Source organism: Enhydra lutris, unplaced genomic scaffold, assembly GCF_002288905.1.
Source record: "Enhydra lutris kenyoni isolate GAN:26980312 unplaced genomic scaffold, ASM228890v2 scaffoldscaffold31, whole genome shotgun sequence".
Classification (NCBI taxonomy): domain Eukaryota; kingdom Metazoa; phylum Chordata; class Mammalia; order Carnivora; family Mustelidae; genus Enhydra; species Enhydra lutris.
Window position 1 is genome coordinate 4452657 of NW_019154115.1, and position 27247 is coordinate 4479903.

Sequence of the window (27247 nt, forward strand, 5' to 3'; positions counted from 1 at the left end):
CCCCAAAAGGTAGCACAGTGTTCAGAGTATAGACTGTTCTGCACTTGGCTTTTTTTCACTGATTGGAATTGGAGGGCTTTTCTCCGTCGTCACCGGGGAGCATCCTGCCATTTCACAACCAGGTGGTGAAAGGGAGTATGGGGGTCCCTGGGTTATTCACCCTGCACCATCTTGGTGGGCGTCTTGGTTTCTGACCTTTGCTATCCCAGGCGGTGGTACAGCAGAGAACTTCGTACGTGACTTTCATTTCCCCTGAGCAGGTACCTGTGTCCGATGAATTCGCAGGAGTACAACTGCCAGGGGCAGCCGAGAAGGCCTTTGTAAGTTTAATGCTGCCAGGATGCCCTCCGCGAGAGCTGTCCCCGTTCACCTCCACTAGAACCCTTTACAAGTGCTCATTTCCTCGTATCTTTGGCACCAGGACGTGATTAGAAACGCGCATTCTTTGACCAGTCTGACAGGTGACAAATATTTGAGAATAGTTTTTGGTTGTTTTAATAGACTTTACCTTTTAGGGTAGTTTCGAGTTCGTAGCAAAAGTGAGTAGCATGTGGTGAGTTCCCAAATAGACGCCACGCACAGCCGCCGCCTCCCCCGCCGCAGGCAGTGTCACCGGCAGTGTCGCTGCCGTGCGCCTGCCCCTCACTCACACGCGTGGTCACCTCCCACACTCCGCCATTCACGTCAGGGTTCACACTTGGTCTCTCTCAGTAGAGGTTTTAATTTGCATTTCCCCTTTAAGGTTACCTTGCCACTTTTTAAAAAAGCCGTGTTCACCTCATTTTCTGTGTATCTATTTAACCTCTCTGAGCCTCGGTCCCCATAGCTGGTAAATGGAGGCGATTCCTCCTGCTCTGGGAGGGTTATGGTAAGAATTGAATGAGCAAAAGCCTGGCACAGCACATGCCCTGAGTGGAAGAGCTCTTACGTTAGCAAAGCCACATGCACCCTCACAGACCCCTTCCCTTCCCCGTGTACGTGCTGCTCTGGCTCCGAGGAGAGGAGCACCAGGTCAGAGAGCAGGAGGTCGTGGGCGTAGCAGCTCCCCTTGAGACTAAAACCGGCTCAGCAGCTCCTGTGCGGTGCCCCATGCGCACCATCAGCACTAAATACAGCCTTCCCTGCCCCACGCCTGCTTAAAATCTTAGCTCTAACGGGAGACCTTTCTCGCTGCTTCTTGGTGTGTACCCGGAACCGCGTGAGCCTGTGCTGCCAGGGCCTTCTCTTTTCCGCCGGCCCGGTGCCCGCCGGCGCTCGGGAATATGTCCCACGGGTAGGCAAGGGTCTGCTGTGCCTGCAAAGTCTCAAGCGAGGCGCCACGGACAGAAATAGGAAGTAGGTGCCTCTCTGCCCTTGGAGTGAATATAAGAGGAGACCGGTCCGCGGCAGTGTCACTTTCCGGATTTGTCCCGAGGGATAGTGAAGGCGCGGTTAGAGGTGCCATGGCCAAAGCAGTACCCGTGACCGTCACTCCTGGGACAGGGAGTCTCATGGGAAGGAAGAAGAACACCGTTCTGCCTGCCTTCCCTGACTGTAGTCACTGGCTGTGTCCTTGGGTCTCTTGGGAGCGAGGTGTCCATCAGAAAGAGACCTCCGTTGTGTTTCTGTTAGCAGGTCTTTCCTGCGGTGACTTCTCTTGGCCTGAACGAACAGGAGCTGCTGTTTCTCAGCCAGGCGGCATCTGGCCCTCACTCCTCTCTCTCTTCGTGGAATGGCATCCCCGACGTGGGCATGGTCAGTGACATCCTCTTTTGGATCTTGAAGGAGCACGGGAGGAGTAAAAGCAGAGCCTCGGACCTCACCAGGATCCATTTCCACACGCTAGTCTACCACATCCTGGCGACAGTTGACGGACACTGGGCCAATCAGCTAGCGGCTGTGGCCGCGGGCGCTCGCGTGGCTGGGACACAGGCCTGTGCGACAGACACCATCGATGCCGGTCGAGTGTCCCTGCGGGCACCCCGTGAGTTCATGACCTCCCATTCGGAGGCAGGCTCGAGGATCGTAATAAACCCCAACGAGCCAGTAGCCGAGTGGCACAGGGAGGGCATATCCTTCCACTTCACACCAGTACTGGTGTGTAAAGATCCCATTCGAACAGTGGGCCTTGGAGATGCCATTTCCGCCGAAGGCCTCTTCTACTCAGAAGTCCACCCTCGCTCCTAGGAAGGTGGCTGTGGGTGATTTTTCCGAAGGAGAGCTACCCGGTTTAAATTACAGGAAACATAGGATGGAGGGATGTCCAAACAGTTTCTAGATCTAATTGAAGGATAGATAGCCAAAGAAACAACAGATTCAACTGTATCAGATACATTCCAGCCTGTTGACGATTACACAGAAACATTTCAGGTTTTAATCAGAATTTAGCTATCTACTAACGAGACTGGATTTGGGGGGGTTTTTATGTTGTGTGTTACAGGGGTAAAACTTGATTGCCGTGTCCCCATTTTGTGCAGCGTTGTCAAGTATTTCAGGCCAGGCTCCGCTCTGGAGAGCGTATCTGCTGAAGAAAGCATTTCCCCTGGGGCCCAGGGCGGAAGCGTGCACTTGCTCTCCTGGGCTCTCGGCCCCTGTGGAGCACAGCACGAGGGTCTCGTGTTCTCTCTCCACTCCGTGCTCATGGGCAGGATCACGATTTCCATTCAGTGTTACAACGAAAATGTTTAATGAGCACACCTTCTTAGTCTTCTGCTCTCAAAGTGCAGACAGAGCCCCAAGTCAGGACAGAATAGTCGTCCTCGTGGCTTCATAGTCGCAGCTGAGGCTCTGTGCCGCCTTTGAGGAAGGCCTTCATTTTCTGCCTTTGCTCAGAGGCCTGGCTCGCCTGTGGGGTGGCCTTGGGGACTGCCAGGCTCTGCCTTCTGCCCCCATGCCTGGGCCCAGTCTCAGCCCCCGGCTCTGGATACACTTTCCACAGTGGAAGACTGATCTTTGTCCGTTCTGATCGTTGAAGGAATTTGCTTTTACAACTGGAATATGCTCTGCGTGTGTAACAGATCATGTCTGTGTTACATTGACACACCACATCCATTAAAAAGTTTTACCTCATCAGAGCCCCAGAATCATGAATAAATCTGCCATGTTATGTATTTATTTTTTTATAAGTCAAGGAGACTTCTGTGTGCTTTTAAAAATATTAAAAACAATTTACATTTCGGGAATCCTAAGTCTGCTTGTGATTGAGTCTCTCTCTCCCTGCCCCACTCTGGAGCTGGAAAAGTATGATCATTTCTGATCTTGACTAGGATATAAGGTGTATGTTACTCTGCTCCTGAGGTGTTTATCTTTTCCCCACCGCTGAGCCCGAGCTATAGGTCTGTCGTCTGTTGGTTTAAGGTGGCAGAAGACAGTGGTACCAAGACAGTAGCCAAGCCACTGTGGAACAGCCATTTGGAAGAGTGCAGTGAGCCTTCTCAGCTGTTCGAAGAGCGCAGTGAACGCGGCAGCTGCTGGCAGGCTGACTTGGGTCAGGGGTGATCAGTTCCTACCTGGCTCTTAGCAGCTTCTGGAACCTCAGAACTACCTCGGGTTCTTCGTGTATGGCCTCCCCCGCCCGCTGTGGGTAAGAAGGAAAGGCTTGGTCACTCCTTCAAAGAGAATTTAAACCTAGAGCTTGAAATTCAAAGCAAGTCGCTTATTAAGGGAATTTCTGGCTGCTACCCCATCAGTCTCTGCCTCCAGGCTCCATTAGAAATAATTAAACACCAAGCTCCTAGCCTATTTGTATTAGAAAGGCTGAAGTGGGAAGAGCTTTCTGTTTTTCCAAGAAGAGCTGGAATAACTCCTCACTAATGTTACATAAACCCAAGACAACTGTGAGAATACTGAGGTGTCTCCCACGGGGCTTTTTCTTAGTCTGGCTCCGAGCTGTCTGCTCCCCCTCCCCTTAGTATATATGGTCCCCGGTTTGCATGGGGGATGTCAGGAATGTGTAATCAGCACGTACCTTAGAGCAGTGGTTTTCTAGTCAGTGTGGTGGTTAACACAGAGCGTCCCAGTGCATCGCGCGCGCAGGGCAAGTATTCCTTCCCGTCTTGAGAAGCTTTCCTTGTGCCTGAATGAGCTGCACGGAGTCAGGAATGCACACAGGGCCCCCCCGAACGTCCCACCTTTTCGAGAAGGCAGCTAAACTTCAGCAGGAAGCTCGGACTCCAGCACTTGGGAGAGGCTTTGCAGAAGTGAGCTGCCAGGATAAGCGGCAGGTGCAGCCTCGGGCCTTCACCCTGCGCCCGGAGCTGTATGGTACAGAGCTTTCCGCGTGGGCCTTGGTCGGAGTTTGGAAAATTGACTGGACTAGAAAAGGGGGCCTGGTGAGAAAGGAGCCTCCCTACAGATGCTATTAACACTCACTCATACTTGCTTGAAATGGTTTAATGCCCTGGGGAAAGCGCCAGCCACGCCAAACTGTTGAGAGGACAGTTTGGCCCCAGATCAGTCACCCCCATCGTGCAGACTGAGTTTGCATTTTTATTCTGGCTAGTGGGAAGGGGAGCTCATTGGAGGAAACTCGCATTCTGTGCAGGGTGTCGAGAGGCGGTATCATGCGACGGCATATGAGCCTCCTGAGCCTCACTTCGCTCATCGATGAAGTGGGTGCATGGTGGCCCCTCGGGGTTCTTAGTGTGCGTGTAAAGGAGAGAGCTGTGCAAGACGGTGCAGTACATGGCGTGTGTTTCAGAGCTTAGTAATTATGACTTACAATTCCCAAACTGAACTGGCAATTTTCTGGGTCTCTTTAGTACTATTTTAAAACGTTGAAAAGCTACCACAGTGACTCTGGAGTCTTGTCGTAGGTAAAAATTTTCATACAGTGGAGCTACACAGATGTCAAGTGTATCATTTGGTGGTTTTGACAAACGTGTACACCTAACCCAAATGCCTATTCAGGTACAGAATGTTCCCGTCCCTCCAAAGTGACTGAACCATTTTACTCCCACCAATGATGTGTGACAGTTCCGGAGGCTTCTCGCTGGCACCAGGATTCGGGGGTGTCCATGTTTAATTGCAGCCATCTTGAAGGTAAGTAGTGGTATTTCACTGTAGTCTAATTTTGCATCTTCCTGATGGTGAATAGTGTTTTTTACATGATTATTGGCCATTCACGTATCTTTGTGAAGTGTCCAAATCTGCCTACTCCTTTTTCCCCCCCCAGCTGGGTGGTTTTGTACACATTGTTGTTTGGGTGGTTAGTTTTATTACTGAGTTGAAGGAGTTCTTTCTGTGTTCCCAGTCTGTAGACAGATACTCATTTTCTTCCTGGCTCACTGGTCCGAAGCATTGAACTCTTCCTGTCATGCCTGTAGTCTCATTCTTTTCTTCTAAGAGCTTTGCAGTTTTAGGTTTTACACTTCGATCTGTAATCCATTTTGAGTGACTTTTTGTGGATGGTGTTAGGTTGGGATCAGATTCACTGTTTTCTACGCAGCTATCTGGTTGGTCTGGCTCTGACTTTCCTTCCCCCACTGCATTGCTTTCAGGCCTTTATCAACAATGACTGGGTAAGTGTGGGTCTATTTACGGATCTATTTGTCTGTCCTGATGCCAGTGTCACATAATTGCTATTCTGGTCAAGCCCTGAAGTGAGATAGTGAGTGTAAGTCCTTCAGCTTTGTTCAAGATCACCTTGGATGCACTAAGTCCTTTGTATCTTCCTCACATTTTTAAGATTTTTTTTTTTAATATTTTATTTATTTATTTGACAGAGATCACAACTAGGCAGAGAGGCAGGCAGAGAGAGAGGAGGAAGCAGGCTCACAGATGAGCAGAGAGCCCGATGTGGGGCTCGATCCCAGGACCCCGGGATTATGGCCCGAGCCGAAGGCAGAGGCCTAACCCACTGAGCCACCCAGGCGCCCCTTCTTTTAAGATTTTATTTATTTATTTGACAGAGACACAGCAAGAGAGGGAACACAAGCAGGAGTGGGAGAGGGAGAAGCAGGCTCTCTGCTCAGCAGGGAGCCCAATGCGGTGCTAGATCCCAGGATCCCAGAACCATGATCTGAGCCAAAGGCAGACACTTAACGACTGAGCCACCCAGGCATCCCCCTTCCTCACATTTTAGAACCAGCTTGGCACTTTCTACCCCAAATCTTGTTGAGCTTGTGATAGGAATCCGTAGATCTATTTGGAAAGAATTTTTACCTCAACAAGAGTTTTCTAGCACGTCAACATTGCCTAGCTTTGCCTTTTGGTCTTTTTCCAATGCTTTGTAGTTTTCAGGGTACAGGGGCTGCATGTTTTAAGTTCATTCCTAAGTATTTCACATCAATAGTTCTTGACAGTTTTGTAAATGGATTTTTTTGAATTTCATTTTCAAACTCTCCCTTGGTGGTATGTAACAGTATCATGGATTTTTGTCAGATCCAGTTATCCCTTGTTGTTATTTACTTATTTTTAGGATTCCTTGGGTTTTCCTACATAAGTGACCATGTCCTTTGTGAAGTTTTCTGTCTATACCTTTTTATTTCTTGCCTTTGTAGCACTGACTAGAACTTCTAGAATAACGTTGAACAAAACTTACAAGTGGACAGCCTTGCCTTGGTCCTGATCTTAGCGGCAGGGTCGTGAGTAGGTGAGTATTTTACTACTAAATGTGATACTCACTGCACCCTTTTCCATAGATGCCTTTTGTTAAGTTGATGTTCCTTCCTATGCCTGATTAGCTGTGTTCTTTATGACGGCTTTTTAAAAATTGCTTTTTCTGTATCCTACTGAAATCATAGGACTTTCTCATTTATTTTGTTAAGATATGAAAGTACTTTGATTTTCAAACAGTAAACCAAGAGTTAATTAAATTTAAAATTATTCTGGGATAACCCCAACTCAGTCATGATGTATGTAGTAACCTTTTTATATTCTGCTAGATTTTATGTGCTAATATTAATTTGCTAATATATTAAGAATTTTTGTACCCATGGTCATGCAGAATAATGGGTATCGTTTCCTTATTTGGTAATGTCTTTGTCCGGTTTTGGTTATCAGGATTATGCTGGCCTCATACAAACAAGTTGGGAAGCTTTTGTTCCTATTCTCTAAAAATTTTTGTAAAGTTGAATTTAGTAAAATTTGCCAGCTAAATCATCTGGGCCAAGAGTTTGCTTCAGATTATAAATGGTTCATAATGTTCCTTGATCTTTCTGATTTCTGTAGGATCTATAATGGTGTTCCCTTCATTCCTGTTATCTTTATATCCTGATTTGTCTCCTCCTTTTTCCTTCATCAGTTTAGCTGGGGATTTTTTTTTTCCATAGAACTTCTAGCTTTTTAGATCGTTAATATTTGTCTGCCCTGTAGTTATTTAGGGTTTATTTTGCTCTTTTTCTAGTTTAAGGTAGGAACCTCTATCACTGGTTTTCTGCCTTTCTTATGTTCTAATAGAAGCATTTACAGCCATAAGTTTCCTATAAGCACTGCTTTTAGCTGAGTCCTACAAATCATGATTTGTTTTCATTATTCAAAATATTTTCTCTTTTGGTTTCTTTCTTGACTTATGAGTTATTACAAGTATGTGTTTAGTGTCTAAATACTTAGGGGTTTTCTACATGTCTTTTTAATAATTTTTCTTACTATATTCGGTTAGCCAACATACAGTACATCATTAGCTTTTGACCTAAGTGTTCAACGATTCATTAGTTGCGTGTTAACACCCAGTGCTCATCACCACACATGCCCACCGTAATACCCATCACCCGGTTACCCCCTCCCCCCATCCCCTCCCTTCTGTAACCTTCAGTTTGGTTCCCAGAGTCGAGAGTCTCTCATGGTTTGTCTCCCTCTCTGATTTCTTAGCAATTTTCCCTCCCTTCCCTTGTGGTCCTCCGTGCTATTCCTTATGTTCCACATATGAGTGAAACCATATGGGAATTGTCTTTCTTGGCTTGACTTATTTCACTCAGCATAGTCACCTCCAGTTCCATCCATGTCGATACAGAAGTTGGGAATTCATCCTTTCTGCTGGCTGAGTAATACTGCATTGTATATATGAACCATATCTTCTTTATCCATTCATCTGTTGAAGGGCATCTCGGCTCTTTCCAGTTTGACTATTGTGGCTACATTGGGGTGCAGGTGCCTTTCTTTTCACTACGTCTGTATCTTTGTAGTGAATACCTACTAGTGCAATTGCTGGGTCATAGGGTAGCTCTAGTTTTAACATCTTGAGGAATCTCCACACAGTTTTCCAGAGTGGCTGTACCAGCTTGCGTTCCCACCAACAGTGTAAGGGGGATCCCCTCTCTCCACATCCTCACCGAGATCTGTCGTTTCCTGTCTTGTTAATTTTGGTCACTCTGACTGGTGTGAGGTGGTATCTCATTGTGGTTTTGATTTGAATTTCCCTGATGCCGAGTGATGTTGAACATTTTTTCATGTGTCTGTCAGCCATTTGTATGTCTTCTCTGGAGAAGTGAGTGCTCATGTCTTCTGTCCATTTACTGACTGGATTATTTGTTTAGGGAGAAGATACATGCAAATGACATTATAGATAAAGGGCTGGTATCCAAGATCTGTAAAGAACTTCTCAAAATCAACACCCAAAAAAAACAAATAAGCCAGTTAACAAATGGGCAGAAGACAATGGACACTTCTCCAAAGACGACATACAATTGTTATCAATTTCTAATAGAATTTAATTGTGGTCAGGGAACAGATAGTGAAAAGACTGAAATTTACACATTGAGACCTATGGCGTGGCCCAGGCCGTGGTCTGTCCTGCTGCATGTACTAGGAGCACTTGTGGAGAATGTGTAGTCTGCAGCTGTTGGCTATCCTGTTCTGTAAATGTCAATTCAGTCAAGGTGGCTTGTATGTCCTTTTTATACTTATTGTCTAACAACTGCTGAAAGAGGGAGTGCTAACATAACCAACCAAGATTGTGGATTTAACTATCAATTTTTGCTTCGTGTATTTTGAAGTAATGCTGTTAGGTGCATAAATATTTGTTATGTTTCTTCTACTGAATTGAACTTTTTATTATTATAAAATGTCCCTCTTTATTTCTGGTAATGCTCCTTGTTTTGAAGTCGTCTTTAGCGGACATTAATACAGCTCTCCAGACTTAGACCTGTAGCTTGAATGGTATCGCTTTTTCCATCCTTCTGCTTTCAGTGACAGATTTACCCCTTCTCTACTTTTTAATTGGAATGTACAATCCAATTACTTTTTTTTTTAAGATTTTATTTATTTGACAGAGATCATAAGCAGGCAGAGAGGCAGGCGGGGGGAGGGGGGGCGGGGAGCAGGCTCCCCGCTGAGCAGAGCACCCGATGTGGGGCTCAATTCCAGGACCCTGAGATCATGACCTGAGCCGAAGGCAGAAGCTTAACCCACTGAGCCACCCAGGCCCTGTTACTTTTTAGTCTGATAATGTTTTAATGTAATTACGGACTTGATTGGATTCACATTAACATTTTATTTCTTATTTTGTCTTTCTCCCATCTTTTTTTGTCGTTGTTCCTTGGTTCTTCCCTTCCTGCCCTTTAGGGGAGGTGGGTACTAACTGAATATTTTTTAGAATTTTAATTTTCAGAGGCACCTGACTGGCTCAATCTGAACAGAGTGTGCAACTTTTAATCTCAGGGTCATGAGTTTGAGCCCCATGTTGGGTATAGAAATTGCTTTAAAAAATAAAATCTTAGGGATGCCTGGATGGCTCAGGCGGGTTAAGCATCCAATCTTGATTTTGGCTCAGGTCATGATCTCAGCGTTGAGATCAAGCCTTGAGATCCAGCCTCATCTGGCTCCGTGCTAGGTGTGTTGCTGCTTAAAATTCTGTCTCTCCCTCTGCCCCTCCCCCACTCTTGTAAACAAAATGATTATAATCATACATCCCGAAGCTTTACTATCTTTGGGATGCAGTTTTGTACTAACATTACTCCGTTAAAAGGGCACTTTTCCCATACGCTAGTTCATACTTGCACTTTCCTGCCTCAGTTCAAGTCACCTAAAACCACGTGTGCTGTGATGATGTAGTTTGCCTCATTTTCCTAATTCTGTGAAAAATTGTGACACAAGCAACACCCATATTAGAAATTAGAATAGCTCCTTTCTCACCAGAGTTAAACAAGAAGCTGCGAATCCACATGCCCAAAAGACCAGGCAGTGCGACCTAGTATGACTGAGCCCCAGACAACGTGGGCTTTCTTCAGTAAATGCATTGGAAGATTTTTTTGGACATCTGTGACAATTTGAAAAAACTCAGATGAACCATGTAGCTTAGAAATATAAAAAAAAATTTTTTAAGAAAAAGGTTTATCATGAATGCATGGATAACAGGTAAGAGCAGGAGCTCTGCATCCAGACCTGGCTTCAATCCTGATCCACCATTTTCCTTGGAAAACTCATTTTACCTCTCAACCTCCACCACCTCCTTTACAGATAGAGGATAATAGTGTCGCTCTTTTGGGAACGGTCAGGGAGACCAATCCCTTCCTGAGCCCATCCTTCCCCGAACACCACTGTCCTGGGTTTGTCTCTTTGGTCACTGTCACTTGCTTCTGTCTCCTTTGTCAGCTCTTCTGCTTCTCCCTTTAAATACTGGTTTCCCGTTTTTGGTACCCCCGCCCCCGGCCCATCTTCTTGTTCCTAGCTTTCTTCTGGGGACTCCTTTCAAATCTGTGGTTTCAGCGATCACCCAAATCAAGTTACTCCTGCATCTTTTCCTTCAAGCCAGATTTCACACCTGAAATCTAGCTGTCCCAGTATCTGATATCACCTTCTGGATGTCTTGAAGGCAAACATGTCTACAACTAGACTCCACAACCCTGCACCTGAGTCCCCCCAATGTTCCTCTTCTCTGGTTTGTGTAACTCTCCCCAGCAGCGCGTGCCCCCGCAATGGTCTGTTCTCACCTGCTACATCCAGCCCCCGAACTCCTGTTGATTTGACCTCCTGAATCTCTCCCAGAGTCCACTCTCCTCTTAGTTTATACCCTGTTACTTCTCACCAACACCTTCCAGTCATAGGGACACCGGACTCCACATCGAGCCAGAGGTGAGCTTTCTCAGTGGCACAGACATAGACCACGGGTCTGCCACACACTTGCCGAGGGGCCCTTGCTGCCGCTATGCTGCCCTGGATCTCTGAGACCCAAGAACCACAGGGTTTTCTGCTCCTGTAGCTGCTGCCTCAATGTTGAAACAGACCCAGTCGTAATACAAAAAACTCCTTAGTTCAGTTTGGCAGTAGGTCTGTCCTCACCTTCAAATTTTGGTGATTTTAGGCCATCTTAAGTGCAAAATGGGGACTGGGCCTCACACAGACTGCTGGCCCACCATCCCTCAGGGCAGCAGCAGAAGCTATGCTGGCCCTAAGCACGAACTTGGCCGTGAGGTGCCTTCTCTAGTTTCAAACTACTTTTGGAAGTAGGGAAGAGGAGACTAATCACAAGTTCTTTTAAAAAGGTTTTATTGTGATTTCTTCTTTTTACACCTAAGTAACAACTTTCCCTAAAGGAATGATAATACGTAATCTTTATTCTAAAAAGGACGTGTAGATGATGTACTGATAGCATCTGGACAGGGGTATCATTGATTGTTTTAAATCAAAATTAAGAAACTCTTTTTTCCCTTTTCATCCTTGGTGCTGATACCAGCCCAGCCCTTCACTCCTGCTGCTTGTACCGACATGATCTGGCGCTCTGCGCACTCTGACTTCTCTCAAGAACAAGACACGGGGGACTCGTTCGGGATTCCCTTGGACAGGTGCAGCTCGGGGAGCCAACAGGCTGGGCCTCAACTTACAGAGGTTTGTTCATCATTTTGTCCCCTCAGACTGTTAGAGCTGGATTACTAATCCAGGATTTGTGTTTGCCTTCAGGGCCGCCAAGCCCCACAGCCTGAGGATCACCTTGGCTAAGCCGAGGCTTCGCCATAATCGGATTCCTCAGCGTGGGTCTGCCTCAGACTTTCCCTCCACAGAGGATGGGGTCAGTCATCCAGGAGGCCCAAGTCATTTCAAAAGGTAACAGCATCATGTGCCCTGGTGGCATTTGGAGCTACACACACAGAGCCATGAGCCTTGCACTTAATTCTTAAAGGACCTGTCTGGGCTCCATTCTCTTTCCAGGCTGACGGGGCGAACAGGAGGCCATATCGGCTGCAGGTCCCTTGGGATCATTGTCACACACACCTGGTACCCGGGGAACACGCTGGTCTCTTTGCTGCCTGTCACGTGAGCTTTCCTAATCTGCTACATCCTCACCAAAGAAACCCCTACTCTGGGGTCAACCTGCTCCTATTTTTCTCTTATTTGTGCTGACGCTTCCGTTGGATGTGCTTCCGTAGTGGGCTCTGGCTCCAGAGGCAGAGACGGTGGCTTTGGGAGCTGGGAGACTCCTCCCGCACCTGGTAACAGAACAGGCAACTTGAGTTCCCGCTTCCACAATTTGGGAGGAAATGATTTTTATTGTCAAATTTCAAGAAGAAACCCCGTATCTTCTAGGACCAGTGGGACTGTGGCATATCTTTGCAGCTGGGAAGTTAGGCCATAGCCAAGAATTACAGCAACAGTCCAGTTTGCCTTTAGTGACTCACTAAGATACATCCTCAGTTACCTGGCCCATGCCGACCGATACAGTCTTGCTGGAATTTTCCCTGCTTTACCATAACAGAAAGTACTGTCATGCCTTGCTAACCCTGAATCGTGTAAAGCCTCAGTGTTTTAACCTCACCCGAGCCTGCCGGTCACTCTTCCCCACTGCACAACTTGCCTTAAGGAAGCAAGTGCCAGTTTGGCCAGCATATGGCTTTTCTCCCCTTCCAGGAAACGCAACTTAGACGTGGTCTCAGTCTGAAAAGTGTAAGCCTCACTTAAAGCTGTCCTCTCTCTGCTGGCACATGCAGCTCGTACCCCCAAGGACTCCATGAGCTGTGTGGCGCCTCCTACCTGAGGGGAGCTTCCTGTGTGCAGCTGCTGAAGACATCGCCTGGCCCAGAGCTTGATTAGAGCCCAGAGGCTGCTGGAAACCACCAGCTTTGCTGGCCGAAGTGGTTCGGTGCTTTGACTTGGTATCTTTAACTGGTTTCGTCCAGACTAGTGCCTCCCCGACCTGGAGAGCAGCTCCCAGTTTCTGGGCCATTTCTACCATCTTGTGCCCATGTGGGAAGAAAAAAGAGTCACAGATATCACTGGCAGAGTCAAGCCTACCTACTGCTTCCCAGAGGCCTTCCACCTGGGAGTATTCAGCTGAAATCGTGTCTGCCGATACTAGGGTTTGAGAGAGGCAGTATTTATTGCACGGAAATCATTCTCCAACAGCGGAGAATACAGATCCCCTTTAGTGGGCGGCACGGTAACGCACACAGGATCTCAGAACCCAGCGATTCAAGGTCAGCACGTCACAGGGCCTAATTCATGCCTTTCCCAATGAGGGGAAGTGGGAGGAAGCTACACAGACCTCAACTCAGTTGTATTCTATCAATAACATAACTCAGCCTGAATCTCCCCTATTTTCTTGCTAGGAAGGTTTCTCCTCAGGCTGTGACTAATTGAAGATTTCATGCTGCCAGGAACATCAAAGCCAAAACAGGTATGAACCTTTAGAATACCTTGTATCTGGATTATTTGGGCTTGACTCAAAAGTCCCCAGACAGCCTCGGAGCTAATAAAAGACACACCTCAGAGTCAAACTCCAGAGAGCTGCTGTCCTTGAGCAGGTTGACTTTCTTCTCCATCTCCTGGTACTGGGCCAGGGCCCCCTTCTTCTCACCCTGGTTGTACAGCAGCACGGCATAGTTCAGGTTTACTAAGGGGTTACACCTGTGCCAAACAGGGATTCTGTGAGGCTTGGGATCTGCAACCCGTGCTCATTCAGAGATCCTTCTCATTGTACAAAAAAAACAGCCAAAAAGTGGTTAAGTAGAGACTTCCCCTTCTACTGCAAGGTGAGAACACGTGTGTGTGGGCCTCTGGAGAAGCATCAAGGAAGTAAGTGCCCAGCCAACCAAGCAGGAGGTAGTGGGAGCAGCAAGTCTGACGTCCCAGCCCTCAACAGGGAAACCAGGGCAGGCTTGAAAAGGGGATTCCCGGGCCGCTGCCGGGCAGATGCCCATGGAATGAATCCCGGGAGAGTTGTTTATCTCAGACTAAGCTCAGCGCCTCATCTGCTGTTCCAGCCGGCCCGTGGCTGTCAGCAGCCCAAGCCCACTGCCAGCGCCTTCTCTGGCTCCTAACTGCTGACTCGGGGCTGGAGGCCCTGTCCGTTCCAGCAGAGCCGCCATAGCGTGCTCAGGGGCCACGTCCTTCCGCAGCAAGGCAGCAAGAACAACACTGGGGCTGTGGCGCCACCTGGTGGTTTCGGAGAGTCCAGTCCGCCCCCACGACCACTCCCGACAGAGCAGCTTACTTGTCCAGGCGGACGGCTTCTGCGTAGGCTCTCTTGGCATTCTCCGGATCTTCCAGGTTGGTCAGAGCCACTGCAACAGAGAAAGTGGGCACCGTGGCTGGAGAGCCCAGCATAGAAAACACAAGGAATGTTTCAAGACTACTGTTCATTCATCACCCCCCCTTTGCCATATCAGCTCCTGGGGCCACCACTAGCAGTCACTTGGCCTGGATGCCCCTGTGTCATCGGCTTCAACGACCCCTCCCCACAGTCAGCAGTGGCTGAGGCCTCCGAATCCTGTTTGTTGCGCTCTTTTCTGATACCGCCCTTGTTAAGGTGCAAGTTGTTTCAGGCTTGCCATTTTATCCCCACAGCAGTGTCCCCACCAGCCCCAAAGCTCCCCATGTCACCATCTGACTTAAGAATCCTCACTGGTTTGCCATCACCCATAACCATGATCTTTAACTTTCATTTAGCAACAGAACACAATTTCCTTTTTAATCAGTATTATCTGGAAGCCTGTTCAATAAAACAAAGGAAACAGAGCTGTCTGGAAGGCGGGCCCACTCCACCTCCCCACCAGCCCTACGTTCACTTCCACCGAACACAAAAGAGGCCTAGGAATACAGCTGGAAAACCTCAGCCTCTAGAATAAAGGCCAAAGTCCTTCCAAAGGCATTCCACTCATGCCATCTGTGATGTGGCCTCAGACCATCTCTCCTGACCACCCCTTCACTGCGCTCCACACACACCTGCCGCACCCACGCTGCCATTCCGGGCTGCACGACTTGCTCCCGGCTCCTCAGCCACACTGTGCCAGTGAATTCTACTTTGTGAAGTCAGAAATGCTGCTCATGCCTTACAGTAGGGCTGTCTGTTCCCATTCCTGCATCCCCATCAGAATGGAGCTCACTTCGTATTCAGGCAACCCACAGTGAACCATTCAATCTGCTTTGGCAACCTTCCTCTTACAGAAAAGAGGAAACCCCACAATAATGATTTTTTAAAACCCACCAGGGGGCGCCTGGGTGGCTCAGTGGGTTAAAGCCTCTGCCTTTGGCTCAGGTCATGATCTCAGGGTCCTGGGATCAAGCCCGGCATCGGGCTCTGTGCTCAGCAGGGAGCCTGCTCCCCCCACCCCCCACCTGCCTCTCTGCCTACTTGTGATCTCTGTCAAATAAATAAATAAAAATCTTTAAAAAAAAAAAAAAAATCACCAGAAGACCACACTGTCAGAATATGGAAAGTGCTTTTGGGCTTACATTTAGTAAGTCTTATATGTGGAGAAATACCCCAGAAAGAATATTACTTTAATAACAACAGACCAATTATGTAATGATAATAAAACCAATACTTAATATTCATTGGTTGTTTAATTACGTAATCCTCCCTCTCTACTGTGAGTTCTAACCAGGACGTAGTAGAAGGAGGACCCTTCCTAAAGCCCAAGCTGTTAACACTCAGTGGTATCTGGAACTTAGTTGGACTCCTTGTTTCTCCCTTTCTCTCTCTCTCTCTCTTTTTGTAAATAAACTGTCAAGTCAGAGAAAACAACTGGTAAAAGATGAACTTGAAAAGGAATGATCTTGATTTAACCTGTTGGTCTCTGAGTGAAACACCTCCAAGCGAGGAGAAACCAGATATTGTCTTTTTTTCAAGCTCCAGGGCACTCAACTAGGCTCCAATGGGATCTGTGAGGCAATGGCTTCTACGGGACATTTAACCACTGGGCTCGTATGATTCTAGATCATTTTCCGTCATCACAGACTACGGGGGGCTCTCCCCACAAATGTCTCTTACCAGCCAAGAGCATGTAGAGCTCCCCCATCTTTGGCTGGAGGTTGATGGCTGCGCTGAGGAAATGGAAGGCCGACGCATACTGCTGCATGGTCAGGTGGACGAGGCCCAAATTATATAGAATCTTCCAATCGAAGGGAGCCAAGTAGTTGGCTCGCTTCAGGCAGCTGATAGCCTGCAGGGAGAGGGCGTACTTGATGAGCAGCTGGGACAAGCCTGGCAGCCCCAGGAACTGCCTCTATGAACACAAACAAGGACGATGGGGAGACACTCACTGCCACATATTTCTTCTTGCCAAAGAAACACATTCCAATGTTATTCCAGAGTGGAGGACTTTCTGGAACAGCACAAGCTACAACTCTGTATTTTGTGAGGGCAACATCAAAGTCCCCATGGGTCTGCATCATGCTGCCTGCCGCCAAGATGGCCTGAAAACAAAGGACATGAAAAGCTGGTAATTGAGCCATTCCCCAAAGCCTTTCGCAGTGAGGCGGTGGTTCTGGGTGTACTCAGCAGGCCCGTCAGCAAGGACAGAACTCCACCCTTCTTCCAGAACACAGAAAATATATTCAGGCTCTCGGGACAGATGCTTGGGAGGCATGTCCCTGTGCCCCCTGGCTTTCTTTGGCACAGTAAAGAGAAAGAAAAAAAAATGTCAGTGACTTGCAGTGGCTCATCTGTTCCTACTTCTAGTCCAGGAAGTATTTCAGAAAGTCAAGGCCCTTTCAGTGAAAACAGCCTTTCATCTGTTCCCCATGGCCCCTACTTCGTACACCAAATGCTCCAGACAACCCAGAAACTGCTGTCTGGCCACTTAAGGTCCAGCTCCTCTGGCACCACCCAGGGGTGATGCCTATGTCTTCCACGATGGAAGAGATGGGGCCAGGTCTGCGCCCTTCTTCAAAGCCTGTTTTGCCGCATCTCCCTCCACGACGTACATCCACTGCACGATCTCAGCCCCAAAGTCCTATCTGGGCAAGAGTTGTCCTCACAAATTCATGAAGAACCCAGAAGTCACTTCCCCAGAGTCTCCTCGGACAGCAGTGTGGAGACTCTGCTCATTTCCTGAGTAACACAAGGACCTTTACCGGTGTGACAGTTTCACTGCACGACAGGCTGTGACAGCAAATGTGCGCTCATAGAAAATAAGCAGAGCGCGAACTTTACCATGTGTTACCATATGTTCATCAAGAAGGGCCATATCTGTTTGTAATTTTTCCAAGAAACAGGTATTTCTCAGGTATCCAAAATGCTTTCTAGGGCCAGATCACCTCTGGCAGCAGTGGGAGCGGCCGTGTGAAGGCTCCGGCGTTGGACAGCCTACAATACCTTGTAGTTGGTAGGATCGTAAGTCAGTGCATTTCCAAGGTGTTCAAATGCCTTCTGGTAAATGCCGAGCTTGGAGAAAAAGCAAACCAGAGAATTACATTGCAGGGAGATAGCAGTCTGGCCAACCACACCTCAAACAGCGACACCCAGGTTTTTGGGTTGTCATGGCAAAAAAAAAAAAAAAAAAAAAAAAGCTACAGATACAAGCTTGAAAAAAAAACTAAAAACCCCCATATTTGTTGATTTGTCCCCTGAAGGTCAAAGTATCTATCTATCTATCTAGAGCCACATCTGGTGCACTCCCGTGTTCCACAACAACACTTCGCTGGCAGGAAATGGGCCGGTGAGCCTCAATCCCGGGAGTGGGGGGGTGTGTAGCCTCTAAGCCAAAGCCAAGAATGTCCAGGGTTAAGCTCCTGATTCCGTTTCAAGAAAAACAAAAGATGGAAAGGCCACCCCTGAGGCTGAGCAGAGAATTGGAGGAGCTTGGAGGGGGCAGGACAGGGCGAGAGCCTCAGGGGTCCCCGCCAGGCCTGCAGGTGGTACAGAGAAGTGGAGGCACTAAAAAAAGCCATGTGGAGAAATGCAGAGGGTAGAGATTTCTTACTCTAGACAATGCTCTGCTGCCTCTTTCCCAGAGGACCTGGCTGGGCAGAGGCAGCAAGGTAAGTGGCCTCCAGCCCTGTGGGTGCTCACCTGCTCCCAGCTTCTCCTGCTGCAACACGATGCCAGCTCCCCGCCCCCCACCAGTTCTCTGCTCTGCCCTTTCCTTACATAGGTAAGAATTACAACGGCAGTAGCCTTGAACAAACTTATTTGCCTGATTCGAATGCAGAAAGTGATTCCTTTAGCAAACAAAGAATATCAAATGCGGAGACGGAGGCTCATGTGCTTCCTATGACCTTCAGCAGAATGTGTTAAAGTAAAATCAAAGCACAGGGATGCCACAATCCATACAAATCCAAAAGCATTTCTAACATCAGTGCATAAATAGAGTTCTCATTACCTGTAAATAGAGTAGTCCTAAAGTTGTGAGAAGTTCCGTATTTTCTGGCGAGAACCTGCAACACATGGACCCACATGGAGCGCTCAGAGGGAAACAAGATGCGTATGACACACCGAGACCCCCGCCCACTGACGCGCCCTCGCGCCGCACCTGGAGACACCCTGGCGCCTTCTGCTCCCCCCGAAAATTCCTGAAGCTGATTTGGGAATTTCCTTCAAAAGTCGGTCCTCTCAACCCCAGCTACAAGACCGACTGCTCAGCAAGAAAGAAACAGGACTTAGAATCCAAACTCCTTTGTCAGGGCCCTTCCTTAGGGTCAAAGTCCTAAGAGCCACCTATGGAATATTCGCTGTGACTGTCCTGATTATACTGACACAATTCAAGACTGACGCTCCATGAATCAAGTCCGTCTGAAACACACAGTTGTAGCCAGTTCCCTCTCGGAGGTTTGGGGGCGGTGGTTGCTGTTTTGTTTTTCCGGCCTCACTGTACTGACAATGCCGGCAGTTTTCTGTGTGTTTAACATCCCAGTGGCCCTAATGCTCTGCTCTCCACATTAAACAAAAAGTCATACTAAACAACCAAACTAAAAAAAGAAGGAAGATACAAACCAGCTCAAGGAAAAAATTAGCCTTTGGCTTTGGGGAATAAACACTGACTTAAGTAAAAAATGATTTGCTTCCCCAGTCCCTCACTGATCCTTGCCTTTGTCATAAAACCTAAGCCACACTGAGCTGAGCTGTTCTGTCTGTAGGACCATCAGCAGTTTCAACAGTGAAAATGCCAAAAGGCAAGGAGCAGCGCCTCCTGCTTCTAAGGAATGAGTGGGGCACTGGTTACCTAGGGGGATATCAGACCAGAGGGGCCAAAGCCCCAGCCAGCGGGCACCTGAGCTGGCCAGAGCTTACTCAGTTCAACAGAGTATCTGCCCTTCACTTTCTGCCATAGCAAATATCCACTTTGATCACCTCCCTCCCACAAACCAATTATGTAACTTCTTTGATTTTGGTGGCAGCCCTCTTGGTCCCCACCAAAATGTGGTTACCATCTCCATAGCAATGGGTCATAAACAATGGTCTCCATTTTCAGCGATGTTCCAGATGTTCAGCTGTCCCCTTTTTCCCTTGGGAATTTTACTGACTTAAGTCCTTGATGAGCCCCTGGAAGAATGTCACCCTCCAGATTTCTGTGAGCTAATCGCAAAGAGACAACTTTAAAAGGCAGAAGTTGGGGATCAAGGCTTCCATCCAGCACCACAGAAGCTTAAAATATGCTACAGGAGCTCCTTCCTACTTGTCCCTGTAAACTTAGCCTCTTGCTGACAAATCTTTTGTAGCTTAACAAATCAAGTCATTTGTTAAAGAGAAGGAGAGAAAGAGCACGAAGTAGGGAGGGACAGAGGAAGAGAGAGACTCTCAAGCAGGCTGCCTGCTGAGTGGGAAGCCCAACGAGAGGCTTCATCTCACAACCCTGAGATCATGACCTGAGCCAAAATCATGAGTTAACCAACTGAGCCACACACATGCCCCAAACCAAGGGATTTTTATATCTTTTTAGACACAAAATGTGGTTGAAAGAAATTCAGAAGAGTGTTGCAACTGGTATGATCAGAAAAGTGACTGCTATGGTAGAAAACAAAGGTAATTAACAGAATTCTAAGTTTAGTTCAGAGACTAATTATCAGGAATTACACACTGTGGCCACACATCCTGTTAAGTGACAAAACAAACAAGACCCTATACAAAAAAGAAAAGACAGTATGTGTCCCTAGAGAAGAAACATTGAACACCATCCTGGAAAAGGAGTCCATTCCATTATCAACAGGGGTTTGGCCTACCCTCACGATGTTTAAACAAAAAACAAGATATTGGTCTCATGCTAATAAAGGCCACACGTTTATTAGTGAATCAAGAGATTTCTGACCCCAGTGTCTCTGGAAACAAGATCTGCTATAAAGTTTAAAACCACAATGGCAGACTACCAGCTGACTGCAAAATCTATCCGCTCCTTCCTCCTAAGCACATGTGTACCCACCTCCCTTGCAGCTAGTGGCCACCTCACCTCATGAACCATGGGATACGAGCAGGAATGAGGTGTGCAACTTCTGAACCATTAAGATACTCTGAGCTGCTAACTCAGTGGTTTCCTCTACCACCACCCTTCACCACAGCCTGGACCATGGATCTGCCTTAAGTAGCTTCAACCACACAGGTGAAGGCAACAACTGGAGGAATGGTGGATCCCGGATTGATCTTGTGGAGCAAAGCTGTCCAGCCAGGCAGACTAGCCAGACTGACAGGTGAGAAACACACGTCTTCCTTATGTCAGCAAGCCTCTGGGAGCTTCGAACCTTAGCTTGAGTTTTACTCTAACTTACATAACTAGGAATCCATCATAGTAATCCGTACTCAGTCTTAAGCTTGGGGGTTCCTATGTCTGCTCCCACTGATTTTCTCATTGCCTTAAAGAAAACAGACACACTTACTCTACTGCCTTCTTGTAGATTTCGATGGCCTTGTCCAAGTCCCCCTCTAGCAAGTGGATCTTCCCCAGCATTATGTAAGTCAGGTCGTGCCTGTTAAGATGGAGGGCATTGTGCAGCTGCTCTTGTGCCTGACAAGATTGACGGGAGTAAAGAGAACCAAATCACTACCACAAAAGGACAATTAATGGCTTGGTGTGGCTATCAGAAAGAGCTCCCCCTGTACTCAGGCAGGAGCATGACATCTCAGCAAACAGCTCCCACTACCCACAACCCCTAAAACATACCAAAACCGCTTGCTAGCAGGACAGCTGGCAACATAAGGTGTCTGCCTCTGGAGCCATGAGGGAGAGTTTTTTATACAAGATAACCTTTCTGAGTGTCTTCTGCTTCTTGATAGCCACACCCATGACTCATACTCCTAATTCAAAGGAGTGTCAGAGTACAGAATAGAACACTGCCCCGAACTCCATCCCAGCTGCACCGCTGACCAACTCCACAACCTTCCCCCGGGTGGACCTCATTTTCCTCACCAGTATTTTGATAAATGAATGAACGGACTGTTCTCGTTTATTCACTCAACATGTATCCACTGAGTACCTATTCTAGGTACTAGGGATACCAGAGCTAATAAAACAAACCCCTTGCTCTGGAAGAGCTTTATCCTAATCGATGACCAAAAGAATTTAAGTCATTAACTGATTTAACAAGTATTTACATAAATGTCAAGTATTATATTTGCTCTGTCAGCCTTACAGTAAAATCTAAATATAATTCTCCTAATCAGTACAGGTCTGACCAAAGACCAATCCCACCTCTCCCCTGGCTCAGAATAATCCTATGAATAGAAATGTACTTGCTTGGAATATTCTCTGAGGAGAAAACGCTCCTAAGCAAGCATGTAACACTGTGGATCTGCCCAGGAAACAAGGAGATCGACTAAAAATATAAGTTCTCAGATGGAAAGTAACATTAAAAACATTAACTGTCAGAAATCAAATCCACTTAAAACTTAAATTCATTTCCAGTAATCTTAAAAACTGAAATCATTTGCTGACAGACAGTAAGATAGCTCACACAATCATGATTACATTTTTAAGACCTAAGGGTTCACTTTTGTATCTAAGTTTTACTGAACATTTGTTTCTATACTGGAAAATCACACTAGAGATGGAAGAGAAGAGGGGAGAGAAGTGATTCGATTGCCATTCCCTCATAATATTTCTAGAGTTTGTCATTTTCTTGCTAAAATCAGAAACGAAAAAAAAACTGGAAAAACAGATGGATGAAAAATGAGAATAAATATGGGGATAAACGTATGGCACTTTCAATTTTGGCTGCCAAAACCTCTACAAGCACTTCTCAGGAATACTACACCGCCAGCGATGGCGCCCCTGCAACAGGCGGCCCCTTGGTGGGCGCCCCAGCCCGGCACTCAACCGCCACCACCATTCCCACACATTACCTTACTGAACTGTTTCAGATAAATGTAGCAGACTCCCAGATTGTGACAGATCTCCTACACACAAAAGAAAGTAAAACAGCACAGGTGTAAACTCCACAGTTACTAACAGAATGATACAACAGGCATCTAGGGACTGTTACCGTCCAGCAAAGCTGACATTTTAAATGGCACTATAGGTAGTTTTTACTAGATTTCATACTTAAATACATTTAATTCTACAAAATGGGTTAATATTAAAAACTCAGTTTATAAGAGATAAAAGCAGAATAAACAAGTGATCTTCCTGGATCCTAGAGATACATATGCAGCCCTAGGCCTTTCTTCTCTAAGAGCTGCCCCCTGCCCTCTTCTCCGAAGAGACCGCCCATAGCTCCTGCTCCCACCCCTGACGGGAGAGAGAGAGAGAGAGAGAGAGAGAGAGAGAGAGAGAGAGAGAGAGAGAGAGAGAGCGCGCGCGCGCGCGTGTGTGTGTGTGTGTGTGCGCACGCGCGCACATGCGCACATTGGTGTGCCGACCAGATTCCTTCTCCTAGGAATCTGGGACTTGACGAGGTGATGTGGGCTCGGGAACCAACATCACCTCTGGAGGCCGCTGAGGCGGAATACATGTCATTGGAGCCAGTCTGCTGAAGTCTATAAACGCTGGCCCACGGGCCAAATCCATCCTCTGCTTTTCTTGTAAATGAAGTTTTACTGGAGCACAGACAACCACTTGTTACACATCACCTACAGAACTTTCACGCTAGGACTTTAGAGTTAAGTAGCTGCAGTAGAGACTGTATGAAGCCACAACGCTTAAAATATTCACTAGGCCCTTTACAGAAAGTTTGCCAGGCGCTGACCTACAGAAAGAAAAACTGAAGCAGAAATGCAGAGTAGCTGGTGACTGACAGCTGTCCAGGTCCAGTTCCCTGTAAGACGAGCCTGCATGTCCTGACCTTGAGTTATACAGAGTCTCTTAAGTTCTCTTGTATTGAATCTCCCTTTATCTGCAGTAGCTTCAGAGAAAGGGGGAAGCAAGGTGAGGAAAGTAGGAAGCAGTGAGGACTTCTTAGTAGTAGTGGAGAGGTGTGGAAGCACATTTAGACCCAGAAGTGTCCCTGACGGAAGAAACACGGACCCCAGGGCTCAGAGACAAATGGTTTACAATGTGTTCTAAGTCCCCTAAAATAACAACAAAATAGGGATCATTGATGGAGTACCTACTTCACATCAGGCTCTGTGCCAGATGGTTTTCATATATTATTACTTTAATTTCCCCAGCAAACCTGAAACACAGGTATAACGACCTGATATGAGAGGTAAGAAAACTGAAGGTCAGAGAGGTTAAGTAGTTTGCCTAACTTAAGACAAAGTGTTAGTACTAGGATACTTTGTCCTTTTTTAGGTCTAAATCTTCAGGAGAATTTCAACTATACATAAAGGTAGACAGAATCACCATGGATTCATCACTCTGTTCCTTTAAAAAAAAAAAAAAGACCTTATCCCTTAGAATACATACTGAAATGTTTGTGGATGTTCTGCTGGTATTTTGTGAAGTGGGGCAGATGGGAGTAATGGATTAGATTGTTGTAGGGACAGAGCCCGATTCAGGGCTCGGTCCCACGACCCAGGGATCATGAGCTGAGCCAAAGGTAGAAGCGTAACAACTGAGCCTCCCAGGTGCCCCAGTCATCACCTTTATATTGTTGACTCCAAAATGTACATCTCTAGCCCGGAACACTTGAGTTTCAGATTCTGTATCCAGGCATGCACTGGCCACATCTCAATTTAGATATCCTACCAGACGCTAAAACTCCTCATGTCCATAATCTTAAAGACAGGATTTAGCTCTGACTGGCTATCATCCTCCTCTCCCAAAACTGCCTTCTCTTCCTTCCTGTATTTCCTGTTCTAGGTGATTGTCCCATAATCCCCCAATCCATCTTTGCATCTCTAAGGCATAGCCCAGTGCCTATCATGTAGCAGACGCTCATTTGTTGGAAGAATGACTAAATGAATGAAAGAGTAAATGAATCTTCCCTTATCTGTGGCTTCACTTTGGACTTTAGCCATAAAGTATTGGTGGCTTCCCTGTCTTCAGACCTCTTACAGAAGTGACCAACAAATTGAAACTTCTCAAAAGTAATCGTGCCGTAAGAATTGCAGGGAACTCCATGCTCACTCTTCGTACTAACCAATCAAATCCTTCACACACAGGTCTTTCCAAGAGTCCTCAGCTACTTGGGGGGGAAAAAAAAAAAGCAACCAACAGCCTGAGAAAGAAGAACCAAAACAAAGAGAGGAAGGAAAAGATAACTCTGGAAGACAGAACAAAACTTCAAGAGTCAGAGACATGGAGAGGCTATGTTCCTGAATGTACAGCAAAAAGACAATGAGGGAGAACACGTGCGATGCAAGTGAAGAGCCACAGGGAACAAGTACAGAACACGCTGAATACAGGGGAAAACAGTGTGGCACCTGCCGCTGCTTAATATGCACTCTCCTTGCTGTCCTTCCTTTAAGACCTGAACTTTGTTTACAGTGTCAATGTGTCCAATGTAAAAACTACACTTCCCAGCCCCCCTTAAAGGGGTCAGGGTGGTTGACATCACACAAGTGGCAGTCTGTTGGGAAATTCTGAGAAAGCTATACTTTCCTAATACAGGCCATATCTTTGTCTCCTTGTTGCTTCCTTTTTCTCCCTGCCTGGAATGATGATGTGATCTTAGAACTGCAGCAGACACCTTGTGACTATGAAGAAAAAGCTTCAGCCCTGACATCCTTGGACCACGAAGCAACTACTCACCTGGATCTGTTTCATGAGAAAAAATAAACCCCTAATTGGTAAAGCCAATGATTAGTCAAAAATTTTATTGCTGATACAAAGAGATAGATAATGGAGGAGAAGGAAAAAAAAAATCAAACAACTACTCAAAATTTCCCTGACCCCAAAGGGGTCAAGGATCCTTAGAGAAAAGCCAACTGGGTCCACAGATAAGGGGGAAAAAAAGAAAAGAAACACTTCTAGACAATTCTGACTGGTATTTCAGAACTCCAATGATAAAGAGAAAATCCTTGAAGCTTCTAGAGAGGAAAGTGGAGTTATCAACAAGAATCAGACTGGTAAGAGACTGCCATAAAATCAAGTAGCAATGTCTGCTAAGTTATGAGGCAACATGATTTTTGATCTTACGTTTAGTTAAACCATCAGTCAAGTGTGAGGATAAAATAAAGATAATTTGGGCATGTAGGTATTTAGTAACGGTAACAAAAGACAGTCATATGACAAATGGAACCATTAGCACACCACTAATGACAAAGAACTTCAAGTTCTCCACTTACCCAATCTTTCTGGTTAAGTTTAGCTGCTTCATTATAGACTTCAGTGGCAGCTTTATGTTTTCCCAAAAGAAATCTGTGGAAGAGATACATTTTCTGGAATTAACTCGAAGCTTTTACAGGACTAACTCCACTAGTCCCTCATTTGGCTTATATTCCAGCCTTGCAGAGAATTCTGCAAGCCTCTTCCCTATTAGCTAGGACTAATAATACAGGACTAACTCCACTAGTCCCTCATTATGTTCCAACCAGGAGAGAATTCTGCAAGCCTCTTTCCTTTTAGCTGGCTGTGCTATTCTGGCCAATGAGGCTGGCCTATGTCAATAATAGAAGCTCTTTTGGTAGAAGCTGTACTGACTGCTGTCCCAGGCTCTTGGTCTCTACACCAATTTTAGTGAAAGTCGTATGTAATTTATTTTCTGTAATGTACCACCAACATAGAACAAAAAAGAAACAAGCTAAAGTAAATATACCAGTTAAGCAAGGACTGCCAGCCAGCATTCATCACCACCATCTACTTAAGGGACATCCCCTTCTCTTCCAAGATTAAATCTTTTGCCTTGATATTGATCACAATTCTAAAGAGAGGAAAAGGCAATCTGGGCCTCTATGCAAAGACAGTGCAAGTGTGAATGACAGTAGGTAAGAAAGTGGGGGTGGGAACCCCATGGGACACCTTAAGGCTCCAGAATTGAAAAACCACCAGTATACCTAACAGCTTATGAAGACTGGAGGTTGCTTGCATCCGAGAGCTGTCAGGGCATCCACTCACAAACACTATGTCAAATATTATACTACTGTATAATAATATACATAATAAATACTGTATATAATAATGCTGTACACTATATACAACACTACTGTGTTGGAACAGCAGATGCAAAAAATGCTACAGATGCCAGCAGCATAAGGGGACTGAGGGAACAAGATGTCACCACTTATATAGATAAACAGTATCAGTCTTCCCCCATCACACTACACCATACAATGTTTGAAATACTCATTGTTAACTCATCTTCTCAAATTTCAAAATCCATCCACTCTTCAAAGTGGGTCCCAGTCTCCCTATTGAGCAATTCTCCCTCTCTGCATCAAGGTGCTCAGGCAGCCAGAAGCAGCCCCTGCCTGAGAACGCGCTCCACAGTGTTCTCTGTGAGTGCGCCGGGGCTTGCCGGCAGCAAATACTCACAAAGATCTGGCCACCTGCTTGAGATTACCGGCACACTGCGGGCTGAGAACCGCACACGTCTGAAAGAGTTCTAGGGATTCCTGGATGTTTCCTTCCAAGCGAAATATTAAAGCTGCCAAGAGACAGAAAACACACGCACAAACCATCATATTCTGGGGAGAAGAGAGTCTGGTATCAGAAAAACTGGAGAAGAGGGAATTAAAAAATCATACCAAAGAAATCCTTTGGATAACTATATCTTTAACACAATCAGATAGGCTATACCCTATACCCTCAGGTAGGCCGAAACAAAATAGCAAAGGGGTTGACAATCGAAACTTTTTTTAAATAAGATTATC

At 46.4% G+C, this 27247-nt stretch overlaps 2 protein-coding genes across 4 annotated transcripts in view; one reads left to right on the forward strand and one right to left on the reverse strand.

Moving 5' to 3' along the window:
- The window catches only part of LOC111153171 (ADP dependent glucokinase), a 39978-nt gene extending 36817 nt beyond the window's left edge, over positions 1 to 3161 (forward strand). Inside the window, exon 7 of one of the 2 annotated variants that reach the window (XM_022511999.1) lies at positions 1612 to 3161. In XM_022511999.1, coding sequence (XP_022367707.1) covers positions 1612 to 2166 — 555 coding nt within the window. In that variant the 3' untranslated portion in view covers positions 2167 to 3161. The remainder of the gene's footprint in view (positions 1 to 1611) is intronic. The other variant, XM_022512000.1, reaches the window with a different exon arrangement.
- An 8225-nt stretch (positions 3162 to 11386) lies between these two features.
- The window catches only part of LOC111153170 (Bardet-Biedl syndrome 4), a 59288-nt gene continuing 43427 nt past the window's right edge, over positions 11387 to 27247 (reverse strand). The window contains exons 4-15 of one of the 2 annotated variants that reach the window (XM_022511998.1): positions 26910 to 27021; positions 25724 to 25796; positions 22400 to 22453; positions 20938 to 21065; positions 18453 to 18507; positions 17447 to 17515; positions 16393 to 16545; positions 16121 to 16292; positions 14342 to 14411; positions 13614 to 13755; positions 12883 to 13084; positions 11387 to 12341 (exon numbers count right to left, since the gene is read on the reverse strand). In XM_022511998.1, the coding sequence (XP_022367706.1) occupies positions 12232 to 12341; positions 12883 to 13084; positions 13614 to 13755; positions 14342 to 14411; positions 16121 to 16292; positions 16393 to 16545; positions 17447 to 17515; positions 18453 to 18507; positions 20938 to 21008 (1044 nt within the window). In that variant the 5' untranslated portion in view covers positions 21009 to 21065; positions 22400 to 22453; positions 25724 to 25796; positions 26910 to 27021 and the 3' untranslated portion in view covers positions 11387 to 12231. The remainder of the gene's footprint in view (positions 12342 to 12882; positions 13085 to 13613; positions 13756 to 14341; positions 14412 to 16120; positions 16293 to 16392; positions 16546 to 17446; positions 17516 to 18452; positions 18508 to 20937; positions 21066 to 22399; positions 22454 to 25723; positions 25797 to 26909; positions 27022 to 27247) is intronic. The other variant, XM_022511997.1, reaches the window with a different exon arrangement.